The sequence below is a fragment of the Sipha flava genome, unplaced genomic scaffold (genome assembly GCF_003268045.1).
Source record: "Sipha flava isolate LNK unplaced genomic scaffold, YSA_version1 50_pilon_pilon, whole genome shotgun sequence".
NCBI lineage: Eukaryota > Metazoa > Arthropoda > Insecta > Hemiptera > Aphididae > Sipha > Sipha flava.
Window position 1 is genome coordinate 201,892 of NW_020273428.1, and position 16,773 is coordinate 218,664.

The 16,773-nt window shown below is 34.1% G+C and overlaps 1 protein-coding gene across 1 annotated transcript; it reads left to right on the forward strand.

The window, feature by feature from the left end:
- The first annotated feature begins 1,716 nt into the window (after window positions 1–1,716).
- Window positions 1,717–13,709, forward strand: LOC112690592 (titin homolog). Its single transcript, XM_025564640.1, has 10 exons — window positions 1,717–2,122; window positions 2,349–2,465; window positions 4,921–5,183; window positions 6,741–6,963; window positions 10,154–10,304; window positions 10,659–10,795; window positions 10,902–11,029; window positions 11,092–11,264; window positions 11,340–11,740; window positions 11,808–13,709. The coding sequence occupies exons 1-10, from the start codon at window positions 2,047–2,049 to the stop codon at window positions 13,571–13,573; spliced, it is 3,435 nt and encodes a 1,144-aa protein (XP_025420425.1). The 5' UTR covers window positions 1,717–2,046; the 3' UTR covers window positions 13,574–13,709.
- The last annotated feature ends 3,064 nt before the right edge of the window (window positions 13,710–16,773 follow it).

Below are 16,773 nucleotides of genomic sequence, written 5' to 3' on the forward strand. Positions count from 1 at the left end.
TTATAAAAATATAATAAAGTTGCAGTTCTCAGATATAGGTGGGAATTTATATGATGGTTAAAATATATATTCAGTGATATCTGATAGCATTTGTTCGATAGCAAAACACAAAAATGATTTCCAAACTTTAAAAACAATATAATAAAAAGTATAGTATGTTTTTTTTTGTATTTTTTATGTAATTTTAAACTGAAACATTTATAGTTTAAAAGAATAATAAATGTTGTCATTATTCATGTAGTCGAAAAGCAAATAAAAATGTATCACCTATATTTTATTAGCTTAGAAGAAATCGCAATGGATCCTTCTAAGATGCCCTAACCTTTTATTATTTATTACATAAGATCTTGCAACCCTTATAAGATTTATCCCTATATTAATATTATTCTCTAGATTTTTGTTCGTTGTACAAATCGTGCACTATTCTCTCTTTCATAATCCGTTTGAGTTATCTGAAATCTGCATATTATACTCTTTAGTCTTTTGTAATCGTAATAGTTCATGTATATATTTTAGTCTAAGTGGATAAATAGTCACTGATGAGTGATGGGGGTGAACTTCATATTTGTATTCAAATTTAGGTATTTTTCAAATATGATATAAATAATAAAAAACAATAATTTGAAAAAAAATGGCTATGGAGGGGGCTCTTAATCTTGAGCTTAACTTTGGTGTTCTAAACTGGAAACCGGCTTTGTTATTTCTGTGAGTGAACTAAATTTCTTCAATTCGTCAACATCGATAAAAATAATTCCAAAATACTGAGATACTGAAATATAGTTATACGTTTAATATATTGTATTTTAAATTATAAATTATACACATTGGCCGTATCATTTTTTAGTATTCTATATAATGACTAGTAAATAGGGGAAATACATTTTTATAATTTATATTATCCAAATATTCTGTGTTATGATTGTAATACTGGTTTCTTTTACGAGTATGGGGAGATGTTCAAAAGTAAAATAGTTTAAAATTCCATAACGTTAATATTTATAATTTATGTATATGTAGAAATATCGCAGCCACGTTTTGTCTAAAAGTCGGGACAACAACATTCGTGATGCCACGAGCGCTGTCTAACAATAAAAAAAAAAAAAAAACAAAAAACATATTTCAGCGATTAATGATGTAAGCATTATCTTGACTATCGCGTGAGTTTGTTTGGCTTTGTTCCTTTGACATGTAATTTCTTATGTAAAATTGAGAAAAAATCATAATGCTAACGAAAACTGTACTGCGAACGCAAAATGTCAATTAACGAAAAAAGTGTATAAATTGAATAAATTAAAAATTTTTTGTGAATTTTTTTCTGCAATGCAACTGAGCGTTATCATCGGTGTAAAACCTCCAGATCAGTCACCTATTCGTAACAATTTACGTTACAGTGTACGATATAAGATAAATGTCATTTTTCGTTTCACTCGGTGTACAATACGTGTACGTATACGCTGCAGCAGGGAAACGCGTGCGCACGATCAGACTCCAAAACAACTTTTTTCGCGGATCCGCCGGTTTCGGCCACTTAGACAATTAATTATTATTTTAACGAACACGTAATACGCTCATGACGAGAAGAAGAGCGGCTGTGTACGAAACGAACGAAAAAAAAAAAAAAAAACTATAAAAAATATCCGAAAATCCTGGCAAATCTCCATGCCCCCACCCGTGACGTTTGTCACTACTAGTGTACATCAACGGACGTACACGCGCAGTGCGCAGCAGGTCCACAGCCCGAACGTCTCAGACCCGGCGACCAACAGCTGGTGCGCGCAGTCTATTTTCGTTTATTCGTAAGTCAGACTTCCGACCACCGCGTCACCGCTGCAAACGCCGCCGCCGCCGTCCGTACGTTCCTCCGGGCCGTGTAAAAAATTAATCGACCAATAAATCCCTTATCGGCTTTGACTGCTGCCGTCGTAGTTCGGTCCGGCACACGTTCAGTATCCGAACGCACGGTTTTCCGCGTACATCACGATCGTACCGTCGAATATAGTCCGACGCGGCGAAGGGATCTTTGAAGGCTTTGGATGGCAGTGCACCATGGGCAACTCGTCGTCTTCGTTCATCAAGTATAAGCACGGCAGCGGAGGTTTGTCGTCGTCATCCGAAAGAACCTGTACGTGACCACACACATGTGAAACGCACCCGACCGTGCGGTAGTTCGCGCGCCAGTGTTTAGCACTAAGTTTTGATGGCATTTACGTCGTGTTCACATTGATTTTTATTTTTCCCTCTCACTTTCTTTATATCTCTATATATATATATATATATATATATATATATATATTTGCATGTCCGTCTCTATTTCAACGTGTATTCACTCATTTTAATTATGTTTCTAGGTCCGCCGTCCGCACCGGGAAAACCGTATCTGGTAGTCGCGTCCCCAGACGACGAACCGGACGTCATTACGGTCAAATGGAAACCACCGACCTACAACGGCGGCTCTAACGTCACCGGTAAAGTCAAACGCGTATAGAATCGTAACGAAATATATAACACTCGATGGGCGGTTCGCATTTCATCATTTTTTTTTTTTTTATGCATATGCTTATTATACGTCCTTGTGTACGTGTGGTATTTGCAACTATAGTCTATTCAGAATAAGAGTGCCCAGTCACTTGGACGAAAACTGGTTTTTACTGTGCATGTGTCCTTTCCACTAGGAACGTTATAGTATGCCGACGCGTTACGACGCTGTTATACGTAGAGTGAACTGTTTTACCACACTCTTCTCGTAACGCCAAGCTATAGTTCTATTTTGAATAACCAGGTTTTTTTTTTTTTTTTTTTTAATAATAATCTTTATACAAGGCGGCAATCACCGACTTTGATAAACAACGACGACGGTCGAACAATGGCAACGAATCATAGAGCGTCTAGATATCGATGGGTGTCCGACCGTTATCAGCTTCTCGGAAGACATGCGCGAGTTTGGGCACTCTTAACCCGAACAGACTATAGTTCCGTGGTGTGCGATGCCCGCCGCGATATTTTATTTATTTTTATTTTCATAATTATACGGGCAGAAGCCCTTTTTACAAACAATATTTGTACACAGTGAAATAATATAACATTATATTAGATATTCAACAATAATGCATATAAATTAATTATTAAGTGCAAAAATGGGATCAATATTGGCATTAGTCTTAAGGTGTATAAGTGGCTAATTTTTTGCGTAGTTAGTTAGGAAATGTGGAACTAATGAAGGGAACGTTGTTTCTAGTTGCCCGCTAAGGTACTTTAAAACATATAAGAAACATTAAGACCGGTGAATCGATGTTGCCGTTCTATAGGCCATTTAGGAATTTAATTCCAACATTGCGCCTACGCTCCGCTAGTGAGGATAGATCAAACAAACTAGAAACAGAAGCATAATCGTGTATAGGACAGATATTGAACGGAACCCAATAGTATCGACTGTTAAAAATTGATATACTTGATTCAAAAATTACACATATTGTTGACAAGTGTCCCCCCTTTAGTTCCAAGAAAATTCTGTGCTTTCGGTCGATGAATGGTATTACGTGTCACGCAGATATTTTATGGGGTTTGGTCCAATAATTACATACCCTGGTCGTTCACGCGAAATGCCCTATAATACGTATTATATTTAGGCACCTGTATAGTGCTCAAAGTGTATACCTTTTTAAATCAATGATTTCATACATATTATGTAAATTGTATATTGTGTCCAAATTGTTGGCACGGAAAAAAATTCATTCACGAAGATATTTCTTATGGAAATAATGTTTTTGTATTTTACGTATGTTTCAAAAATGTACAAGACAATAATGAATAAAGTGGTCCCTAATAATTTATATCAAAGATAAATTTATTTTGTTAAATTACAGTACTTACTTTGCGATCCAAATTTTAAATTAATCCACAAGGCACCAAAAACCATTCAAAAATAATAATACTGTTCAATTAAATTGCAATTGATTTGTATATGTTGTATGAGTTTAATCTGTATTCTACGGGTGCCAACAAATTAGGACGAAGCATAAAAAGTTTCAAGTTTTACAGGAATTTCTATTAATATCAACCAAGTGTTATAATCCGTGTCTTATTAAATATTTTCTAGTTTAAAAGGAGTAGTTAAAATATAATATATCATTAAAAGATTTAATTTGTAATACACTTGAACAAAATATATATTGTTTTTAGAATGGTTTTATTATTTTCTATTATATATTTCTAACTGTTAGTAATAAATTAGACATGAGCAAATAAAAAAAATAACATTATGAATTATAATAAATAGTTGAATCGACATACTATAAGTATAATAAAAGTAACTATTAAATGATACATTATTTATATTATAGAAATAAAAACATATACCTGTATTATTTTCCGATTATTTATAAATAAAATTGTTGTCATTATCCTTAAAGAAATTTTCTCCAAATACATACTTATAATGTATTTGATCTCCGAACGACATTCTAAATTTTTTAACAGTTACTAGTAATGTTTTGTTTATTTATAATACATATAACTTATAGATTTGTATATATAAATAAATATTACATGATTATTATATTTCGAAAAAATCGATAAATGTGTAATGGGTAAAAAAACCGTTGATACACTTTTTTAATGATAAATATTTTAATCTGAATCTGGTTTTAATTTATCTTACTCATTTAAGTAAGTTTATTTATTATTTACACATTTTTTTCTCGTTTTGAAAATTCACCATAACTGAACAGTTAGAATAGTAACTGAGTCATCAAACATAATTTATTTTTATTATTTTTTTTTTTTTTTTGGTTAAAGACATAATTATCCAACTAACCATAAAAGCGTTATATTCATATTATCATTGGTATTTATTTAATATATATATTTATTTTTTTTTCGTTAATTTTATATATAATAATATAACTACGTGTTACAATAAAGGTTATATTGTGGAGCACCGTCGAACTATTTCTCCGCATTGGGTTAAAGCTGTTCCGGGGAAAATCGATAAACCCTATTTGACTCTGAGCGGTCTCGAGCCAGGATGCCGTTATCAGTTCAGGGTGAAAGCTGTGAACTCATTAGGACATTCGCCGCCAAGCGTCGTTTCGGATCCCGTCACGATGACAGTGCACAGGACGGCCGTTGTGGCACCGGTTTTCATTTCCGGGATAGAAGATCGCGTTGCTTTGGAAAACGATCAAGTTTGTTGCAAACACGACGAGCAGGCGCGGATCTAGAACTCAAATTGAGAGGGGGGTCATATTTTCGAAAGTACAAAAAGATAATACACAATTACAAAATAATAAAAGTAAATAATTGATTCAAATTAGAACGTTATGAATATATGAAATTGTTAATTTTAAACAAATGTTAAACGAAGCCATGAAATCTTAAGCCTTAAAACGCCTGAGAGTAGAGAATGATCGCATGTATAGTATTTTTTAACAAGTTATTAGAACCTAAATTAGCAATTAGCGGTGCCATAGCAAGTATATGGCATAATATTATAAACATACGGGTAACGGATTGGGAGTAATCGAATTGGTTCCCGTTTTAAAAAGGTATTTTATTAGGTATAGCTGAATTGGTTCCCGTTTGTGTACAGTTTAAGCGAGCCAGTGCATTGAGAACAAAAAACAAAATTTAAAAGCTATATGTATGACATATAGATTCAATTATTATATCGATAAGATAGAGTATATAAATATAATAGATATAATATAGATTACTAGATACTAGCAAATTACTAGCAAACAGGAAAGAAATAACAAATATTTGGAAAATTGTATGACTCAGTACATTAATGAGAAGATTACGAGAATTGAATATCTAAAAAAAGTTAGCTTCAAATTTGCAAATAAGTGGTTTCAAAATGTATTTATTATATTTTATTATTTGTATTTCGTACACCTAAGTGATGACTAGTTGACTTTCAAATCAACGATTTAAAATTGTATATTTTTATAATTTTTTTTTTTAACATACATAATTGCATATTAACCAAGCATACTTTAAAGTTGACAGTCCTAAGCCTGTACAATTGAGAAGGAAAATGTGCGTACTTAAACGGAAACCAATTCGGCTATACCTAATAAAATACCATTTTCAGACGAAAACCAATTCGGCACGGGGGGTTGGATCTCGGGAATCAATTCGGTACTAGCCAACGAATTGATAGTAATCTTATCTAAGATAAGTTATTTTTCCGTCAAAGGTCGAACACTCAAAAATTTCCGCAGATTTACTATTAATATTTATTCGCCAACTATATTATAGTCTATCAGTAAGTTTATAATCACTATTAATATTCTTAGAAGTTGAATGAAAATTATGATTTTATGAACAAGTGGTGATGCAGTTCAAATGTATATAAATATAATATGTTGTATAACATTTTTATTGCAAGAAAAAATCTAATTGAAAAAAAATTAAAAACGCATTTTATGCATATTTTAATTTTTAAATAAACACAAAGGATCTAATCTTGATGTTTTTCTGGGGGGAGTTATGAACCCCATGACCCTCCTCCCTGGATCCGCGCCTGCCAAAAGGGTTCAGTAGTTACATGAGATGAAGGGCTTTAAACTAGTAAATAATCGTAGGACATTCTGCATTTATAGTTATTTATAAAGTAGTACGCCCCAGGAATTAATGTGTGCTATGATTACTAGTAGTAAATATGTATGTATTAATACATGTATAGTCAGTAATAATAACGTATGTTCATTGATTATATATTAATCAAACAAGTTTTATAGGTGAAATTTGTTGTGGAATTTGAAGGGACGCCTACGCCAAAAATCAGTTGGTATAAAGATGGGTTCGAACTATTCAGTAATAGAAGACAGAGGGTAAACACGGACAACGGCGTCAGTACCTTATATATTCACCAAGCCGAATACGCTGACGAAGGCGAAATAAAATGTTCAGCTACGAACAAAGCGGGTCATGCGATTACGAAAGCTCGGCTGAGACTCGAAGGTATGGCTAAATCCAAAACACAGATATTGTTAAATAGATCAACAAAAGTGAACTACAATTTTGGATACTTGTTTTTTTTCCAATCCCTTCTGGTTAGTAAAATGGAATCCTGTATTTTTAAACTCAACATGATAATATCTGCGTTGGTAAATAGTTCCTAATGGAGCTTGGTTCACAAAGATAACTGTCTGAAAATTAATTAGTTAATAACTCACGCTGACTACATTCAAAGAATCTATCGGATATCTTAATAAAGGTAAAATACGAATATCTTATACGACATCGATCAATAAAAACAACTTGATAAGATATTTACTATCGGGTCTATAAACTATTAAATAAATATCTTTATCGATTCTTTGAAGTACATCACTGTTACATAAAATGTTGAGCAAATATATATTATAATTATTTGATAACTTACCTGGGTAATGGTAGTATGCATAAACGTACGCAGACCTGTATTTCAGGGGTATCTACAATACTTTTGAGTCCTATTTTAACAAAATGTGTAAATATATTTAATAAATTATAATAAATAAATAATTAAATAAACATAACTTTTTAAGTTTTTTTTATTTAATATTGTGGTAAATTAGTCCCTTAATAAATATGTTTTTCTTGAATCTCGTATATTTTTCTCAAATAGTTTAAATTATTTATTTATTGTACTTTGTAGTTAATTGTAGCTATTATATTATCATGAAAAGTTTTTAAACGAAAACTTAGTAGGGCCCCATTTATAATATTGTGGTGCGTCCAGGCACACTTGACATTCCCCGTGTTCACGCCTATGATATATTCAATAAATTATAAATTGGTCGTTTGTTTTCTTTTTTTTTAAATACAAACAATAGTGATCATTGAAGTATTGAATGTTAGCTATTTGAGTTCTATGACCATCGACTTTCGAGTACTGATAATTTGCTTTGTAATTGAAATTTAGATTTTTATAGTAATATTGTCCATTTAATTTATGTAGTTGTAACGTTACAAAAGGGTATCCTCGTTTGATATTTAATAGTGTTTCTAATTATATCGCACGGGCAGTGGCGTAAATACAATTTTTTCTGGGGGGGGGGGGGGGGGGGGGGGGAGATAAGGGTGGGGGGGGGGGGGGGGGGGGTGTTTAAGAGTAAGTTTCTAAGTGTTCTTAGTATATCTTAAAACGAGGTCATAATATGACCTATTACATATTATGTAATAATATTACATTTAAAATGGTATTATTATTATGTCCCGTATTTAAAGAAAATTATTTTGTTACTCAATTTTAAATAGATACATATTCGTAGTAAAATCAAAATATTTTATTATAATATGTAAATATTAATAAATAATAATCAAATATCATTAAAAAAAATCTGTGGGGGGGGGGTGGAAACCCCTTACACCCACCTCGTAATTACACCACTGCGCACGGGGATGTCTTAATTATTGTATGAGGCGATAACGGATCTTGGAACGATGTATATTTCCGGTTATCTTTGCTGCACGTGCGAGTGGTTCATCTGTGTCGCTACATCGTGAACTTGGTCGATAGACGGCGTTCGTACACTCACCCCGTCATCCCGCCTATCAATTACCCTCCGTATTGCACTGCCCATCATATCACCGGTTTATGAATATATTTAATTCGAGAGTTTTTTTTTTATTATTGTTTAGTTAATAATACAGGCAATACTCTCGCGACGTACCGGAACTTCACCACTTCGTACGGCACTCCGTTTTTGACTTTAGTTGTGTGTGAAGCAACTACATTTTATTTTCATTATTGTTTTGTTCGCCTGTGCGCAATCGTGAAATTTTTATTAAATGTCGTCGGCCAAGCTTCTTTAGCCCTCCGGGGCTGGTAATGTATTTTTTTCTTTATATATATGTTTTAAGCCATGTCTATATTATTTATAAATTATGTATTTTTTCAGCGCCGTGCCCTAAGCACTGGTTGCGGTATTCTTATTGTTATTATTATTATACAGAGTTTTCCTTAATTGAGATCTGCAATGATGACGGATGTGCGATAGACCATCAGTCCCGTTTTATTCTACATTATTACTGTAATATTACTATAATCATTATTTTTTATTGACCGTGTGATGACGGTACATTGAATTCCAGGATGTCCCAGCATTCTGCAGCCGGGTTTGACTAGTCCACAAACTAGCAACTCGTTTGAGACGTATACCCGCCGTACTTTAGCAGTACGCCGTGTTTGACGGTCGGTGGGTACCCGAAGGCGTTCATCGCATTATTAGAAAAGTGTAGGTGCCAATTTGTTTAAGAGAAATAAGGGACCAGGAATGGAATGGGTCATAAAAGGAGTTAAAAAGTAGATTTTAAATAAAATATCTCGTATGATTGCCAATCATCTATGATTCCAAATACTCGAGTTTTTAAATAATTTTTGACCCGCAAAGAACGCTTTTTTCTATGGTTTTTATTTGCACTAACAATAATTAAGTAGAACGCACTAACACCGAAGAGTACATATGAATCCGACTGATTTTTTGGTAACAACCTGGAAGTCGACTGATTTGTGATGTTGAGAACAAAAAAAAAAAAACATGCAATATAGACATCTGTTAGATGAAAGTGTAATTGAATGTTGAAACGCAAGTTGAATTGAAAATGGAAGTGGAAAGCACATGAATTATTAACTAACCTATATATCACTTATTAAAGTAAGTGATGAACGGAACTAGCACGCGTTATTTCATTTTTTTTTATTCAAAAATTTATTAAAAATAATAATGAATAAAAATAAATAATCTATTAAAATGTATGATATGTTTTATTTGGTTCAGGATTACCAAATTTTTTATTTAAATATTATACCCCCCCCCCCCCAAAAAAAAAAAAATTCAAGTTTAAGTACGCTACTGAACAACACATACACGAATTTGCTATTCCACACTTGTCTTTTGCTAATACACAATGTGTGTACTATAACACACAAAATTAAGCTTTGTGGTTTTGTGGTACTTGGAATATTAATAACCATTTTAAAAACATGTTATTCATCAAAAGATGATGAGGAAAACGATAAAAGATAATTGTTTATGCAATAAACCATACGCAACCCGGTATACGAGTATTTTCACCTTTTCCTAAAGTAGCAATCAAAAAACAATTATTGTTGCTTGCTTATAAAATTAAGTTGTTTTAATCATTTTTATATGAATGTTTTTAGCACCACCAATGGTCCGTTTACCACAAGACTACGAAGAAGGTTTACTTTTCGAACAAAACGAGCCAATGAGACTCAAAGTTTCAGTTACCGGACGTCCGTTGCCAGAAGTAACTTGGTTTCATGATGGAGAAGAAATACGTGGTGGTGATAGGTAACACTTATTTTGATTTTTTACATTTTATTCTTAAGTTACATGTAAAAATGTTGAAATTTTGAACTCAGATTTTTAATTAAATAACATCAAAATGTATAATTGTGTAATATTTATTAGATATAATATATAGAAAACTAAACAAAATGTACATAAAACGCATTCGATATTATAGCTTGATTACATACATTATGTTATAAATGAATCTCAATTTTTTTGGAATGAAATATATATTTCATTCTGAAATTTAACATTATTACTGTAAAGTTTTTCATTCCATGGAATAATAAGACCAAAAAAATTATAAAAACAGTAGTATACTAATTCTATGATGGCAAATATTTTAATTTTTAGATTTGAAGTTATTCATACGGATAAATATACTGCTTTAAAATTAGCATGCGTTAAACGATCGGATAGAGGATGTTATCAAATTCAAGCTGTAAACGCGTTGGGTGATCATACGGCTTCATTTTTAGTAACTGTTACGGGTACGTACTGTTAATTTCACATACACAAGCTACCTATTAATAAATAATCACTAAATCAAGTATATATTTATAACTGTGTCTTGTTATGCGTACATTTTATTTTCAGATAGACCTTCACCGCCAGGTAAAGTACACGTATCAAAAACATCAGGTAAATCTGTGACACTCTCGTGGAAGGCACCAGAGGATGACGGAGGTTGTAAAATTGGAAATTTCATAATCGAGTACAACAGAGTAAACGATCTATATACTAATTGTTAAATAAGTTCTATTAATGTTATCATTATAATTTCCAGGTCGGATGGGACATGTGGTTAAAAGCATCGACAAGCAGGCAGCTCACAGCAGATCTCGACGATTTACTAGAGGGATCGGAGTACAGATTTCGGGTGAAGGCAGAAAATCCTTATGGTATTAGTAAACCAAGTGATGTTTCCGAACCGATATTCTTGCCGGATATCAAACGAGGGTAAACAAATATAATATTTTTAGAATTATTATTTCTAACGTATAAATTTATTTTATTTTTGCATTTTGTATTCAGTATTTTCAAACAAACCAATACGGCATCTCTCTTATTCGAGGACGACGAAAAACTGGTAAAAACTCAAGAAACGAATATGTTAGAATTTTTCGGTCGAAAATCAAAATCACCCGAGCCATCCACTAAGCCACGAAAATTAAGTGTAGATGAGGTTTCACCTCCAGTACCCAAAAGAAGGAAGAAAAAGTTAAAGGATGAAATAAACAATTCGAAGACAGATATTTATAGATCAATGAGTTTTCTGGATGTATCTGCTGAAAATGCTGAAAATTGGCAACAGCCAATCGAACAAAAGGACCACTGGGGCCTTGCTCCTGAACTGAAGACAAATAATGGCAGAACTAGCCCCAGAGATTCTCTAAATTCTCAAAATATGCCAGTATTGGATTATAAAGCTAAAAGTATATTATTGTCATTTTATACCATTTAATTGTATTTTTTATACTTAAATAAATTTTCTTTTTTTAGGAAATTCAACAGAATCTTTAATAAAATTGAATTTCGAACGAGAGTCAGCTCCCCCTATTTCATTATCATCTCCAGAATTAGGTCCCGAGTCTGAAGTTTTCGAAGAACATATAAGAAACTCGTACAGCTCTAGTGAACTACTTTACGAACGAAATTTAAGTAGGTTCAATGGTTATAAAAACGATGAAAATTTATCATCTGAAGCTCAAAAAATAGCAATATACGCAATGGACAGGAAAAATAGTTTAAGGCGGTCTCCCATAACTAGAAGATCGAACGACGGTTCGGAAGAAAAGTCAGTTTTTAGCGATTCAGATTCTGTTCAAAGTGTGATCGAAGCATCCAAAAGAACAAAAAATGCAAGTAGCTTTATGTCGCTGGCAAATAGCATAGAAGAAGTATTAGAGAATACTGGAAGAGAAATAATTGGTGATAACAACGACAAAGGAAAAAATGACAATACACCATTTACCTTGTATGATAGTTCGGGGTCGGGTATATCAAAGGAATCCGAAGACGAATATGTATCAGATTATGACTCGGATGGGGAATTCATAAACTTTGGAAATGGAAAACGAGCCTTGCAGGAACAGAAAGCATCGAGCGCTTTCTTTTCCACAGTATACTACGATGAAGATTATTTATCGGATCAAAAATTATCGGACAGAGAACGGTCGACATCACCCGCAGCGCTCCGAGAAATAGAAAAGTCCGACGAAATGTCACAAGACTCGTTGAACACCGAATCCACGAGCAGCAGCGAATATTCCGACAGTCAACAATTAAAAAACAAAACTGATACAACTACTGAGATATGCACGGTGGCAGAACCAAACTCCATAGACCCTCAGAAGTATCGACCAAGGGACGGTATTCCTAAGTACGTGATGTTACCGAATCCATTCTACAAAGAAAGAGAAACGTCAATGATAGCGGTAGAGGTACCGGAAGGTTCACCGTCGCATAACCGAGTGAAGTTCGAGCTGTCGTCAAACTCCGACGAAATTGTACCACCCGAAATACCCAGACGAACGGTTGACGGTAGTGACAGCAGTCACCTAGCACTACCAGTCATCACGGTCACGGAGACTAGTGACCACAGCCCAAAATCGGTTCTGAAAAAGATCTTTATGCCGGAATTTTCGGACCAGAACGAATCTTATTACGACCGGTACAACAACGTGAATTCCAGCGCATTTGGCACGTTGAAACAACGATCTCCGGAACGCGAGGATGATGACAACAAGAAGGCCGCTGAAGTGTTGCAAGAAGACGCGAACATGGTAGTTGTAAAACATTACGGCGACATATTAGAGCGATACAGTGACGTAGTGAAAAAACCGTCTTCCAAGACGTACTTGGATTTCGAACAGTTAAAGTTGGCTGCGGTCGAGTGCGAATCCCCCGTGGTCCTGGTCGACGATCGACCCATAGACAAGTGTCAAGACGACGACAACGAAGATGAACTAGAATCATACGAGATGCAGTATGAAGAGGAAGAAGAGGCGTACGGACGTGAACAGCCAATAGATGGAGATCTCGACAATCAGGTTGTAAACGTTGCTGATGATCGGTTAACGTCCATGATGCTGCAAGACCACACTTCAACGAATAATGCGATACCGTATTTAAAGATATTCGGAAATTTATCCCTGGCGTTGTTCGGATATTGGTTGTACACGTTTAAGAGCGAGAAACTGTCTGTACCAGTTTTTGGATTTTTGTTAGTCCGGTTTTTCAAGACTCAAATTTGGGATAGGATTTGATAATTTTTTTTTTTTTTTTGTTTTATTCTTCGAATTCGCGTTTTTGTACAAAATTATTGTTTAATGTCTACATATCTACTTTTATTGTTCGATACCATTATAATTGTAAATATATTTTATTTTTTTTTTACTCAGATTGGGTATTATTGTATATTATTATTGTATTATTATTGTAATACCTACTGTCGAAATAATTTTATATTTTATACAATAAGTTATAAAATATGAAACAAATAAACCAATAATTTTTTATGTACCATACAAATGAATTATACTTCGACCGTAATAATTCTCGCCGAAAACCCGCGGTGATCTAATTATTTTATTGTCTAATATAGTTTCAGCATTAGGTAAAGAATAAAATACACGACGGGCACTTTTTGTACACATACGTGTATATTTTTTGATAAATTAAAGATTAAATTATACGAGTGTAACGCAGAAAAGCGTAATGCATTACGTTACTCGGCGGGAAATAAAAACGTGCATAATTGGCGGATAAAAATAATAACGTGTTCTGCGTATGTATAAGCGAGTATAAGTCTACTGTGCAGAGGAATCGTATACACCCATAGTCATCGAAATATCGCGCTTACGTTCGTGCAGCGTGTGTGTGGGTAAAAAGCGACTGACAATAGGTGACGCGACGGCGATATTGGCAAACGCTAGCGCGCGCTGCGCAGCTTCGCAAGCAAAACGAAGTCGTCTGTATGCGAATACGTTTCGGAGTATGGAAAAAAAAAAAAAAAAAAAAAAAAACCAAAAACAACGGAAAAATGATGAAAATAAAAAACAACAACGATAACTTTAAAATAGCCAACGTGCGTGAGATAATCGCAACCGCACGCAGTGCACCGCGTGAACTGCGCATGTAAAACCGATCTCTCCCCCCCCAGTGGTCTTTTTCGGGCGCTCGGCCGCTGCGAACGGTTTGGCGCGCGCACACCACGTCGAGATACAATCCGAAATTCGTGGTTACCTCATAATACACGGTGGTGTTTCGCCTAGGCGTCGCAACGCGCATATTGTACCGTCATTGTAATCGTACAATTATCGTTTTCATATTATGTTTTTCGTTGTAAGAATGACGACGTCGTTTTACTGATTCGCGCGAGGGGGATCCACGGTATACCAGTGGCAAAGTACGTGTGTCTCCTACCCTTTCCTATCGCCAATATTCCTCCACCTTGTTGTCCGAGAGGAGAGACGCGTGCGTGTGAGATGCTGCAAGAAAAGGATACGATCACAATACTGTAACACACTAATACGCACACCAAAAGAATCCTCAGGTATGTCCGCCTACGGAGCGATATATTGTTATTATTATTATTATTATTATTATTGTTATTATTATTATTGTGTACGCGCTTATATTAAACTCCGATAGTAATCGAACCGATGTTTCCTGCATATTTTCTTACGACCCGTACAGGCAGGATCATTGATTTAGTCAAAATTGTTCATATTTGAGAGTGGTGAGAGAGGTGGAAAACCAATATCTCAGATACATTTTCAATTAATTTGGTGTAAAAACGTAAATTATAAATATACACGTCCAATCGTTCGTCTTCTCTTATCAAATCGTATTAAAATAAAATCAAGCAACGGACAGTTGCCGTTGCCGCCACCGTTACTGCGTCTTAGGACAATTATAACCTGTCGCGAGTTTGCAGCGCGTCTCTTTGATAGGGACGAAATAATAGGATTCCAAAATAACCCGCAAACGTAACAACTTATCTGTAAGAAGATAAAATGAAAATTTAAAAAAAAAAAAATCCTATATTCGATATAAAGAAATGACTTGCACAACATTGTGGTAAACGGGAAAGCGCGGTGTGTCCGGTGGCGGGTCATTTATTTTTAAACCATCGATTTCCATACATTGGCTCAAGGATATTTCGTGCTTAAAATTAGAGTCAGCCACACGCCACCGCGACGTGCGCGCGACGGTTGATGTATATTTTTCGATTTTATGCGGTGGTGGAAACCTTCGAGTCCGCGAAAATAATGCACTAGTGGTTGAACGTCTAAATAAACCTGTAAATATTATATAGGCTGCAACAAACGCGTATACTATAAAATATTGAAGTTCTAAAAAAAAAATATTCTAATTATATTCAAGATTTTAAAAACTAATTTTTTTTCAAAAAATTTTGAAGAGGGGTTACTCTTCTTCCTGTACACGTGCAATAATTATTGAAGCGAATGTAATATTTAACCTCTGCATACTCTCAGAATCTATCTTCTATGTATTATATCGAATTAATATTACGACTTGTCTCGTCTATTCAACATTTCTATTTATCTCTTCACCGTCACCCGCTTTGACCGAGTCGATGATTTGCCATGTTTATTGGTCGAGCCGTTGATTGCTTAAAATTATTCGAGTTATCATTAATACTACACTACGTCATCTCATTATGATATATTATAATATATACTATTCTCTGAATTTTAACAATCGTTAATCTTAAAATTGACTTTGAGACGTCTTTGGGATCGCTTGAGCTGGCGATGTATTTAGAGATTCTTACACGATGATGGAAATCGAACGAATAGTATACGAGTATACAACGCATTTAGATATACTATATATTATATTTGATAAACGATAATAATTAAGATTCACTGTGTTTAACATGTATAAAAGAACGGTTTTTAAAAGATCAAGAATGTATAATTCTACTGTCTCGATACTTCGTTGAGAAGAAAACCCAAATTTCACGCCAGGCGTCAATCAGTTTATATGGTGAGAAAAACGTGCTTACAGGTGTTATTTTACCTAGCATTATATCAAGTAGTGAATCTGCACCAAAAGTTTTATGCAACATTTTCTAAGACATAGGACTATATAAATTATGTTCATTATTATTTGAAAATTATGAAAAAACTCGTATAAATCTATAGTAGGTTACCTACTGTAAATCAGAGGCATACCCAAGAGGGGATTTCGGGTCCGGACCCCCCCGCCATCAATGCAATTTTAACGTTCACACATACCCGTGTTCGTTTGAACCACAAAAATCTATAAATAGATATTAGGTAATTTTTTATTTGACAAAACAAAAATTATTAATAACAGCTATCGAAGTTGTAATCAATAATAAGAAACAACGAGACAATGACCAATGGAGCTATTACCCACATAACTTATCAGTTGTTAAATGTCAATTGACTTTTATGTTATTTTATGTTATACC

Coding starts and splice junctions, on each gene's coding strand:
- LOC112690592 (XM_025564640.1), top strand. CDS start 2,047: ATGGGCAACTCGTCGTCTTCGTTCATCAAGTATAAGCACGGCAGCGGA. Junction 10,796..10,901: donor ATTTTTAGTAACTGTTACGG/GTACGTACTGTT, acceptor TTTTATTTTCAG/ATAGACCTTCACCGCCAGGT. Junction 11,030..11,091: donor TCATAATCGAGTACAACAGA/GTAAACGATCTA, acceptor TATAATTTCCAG/GTCGGATGGGACATGTGGTT.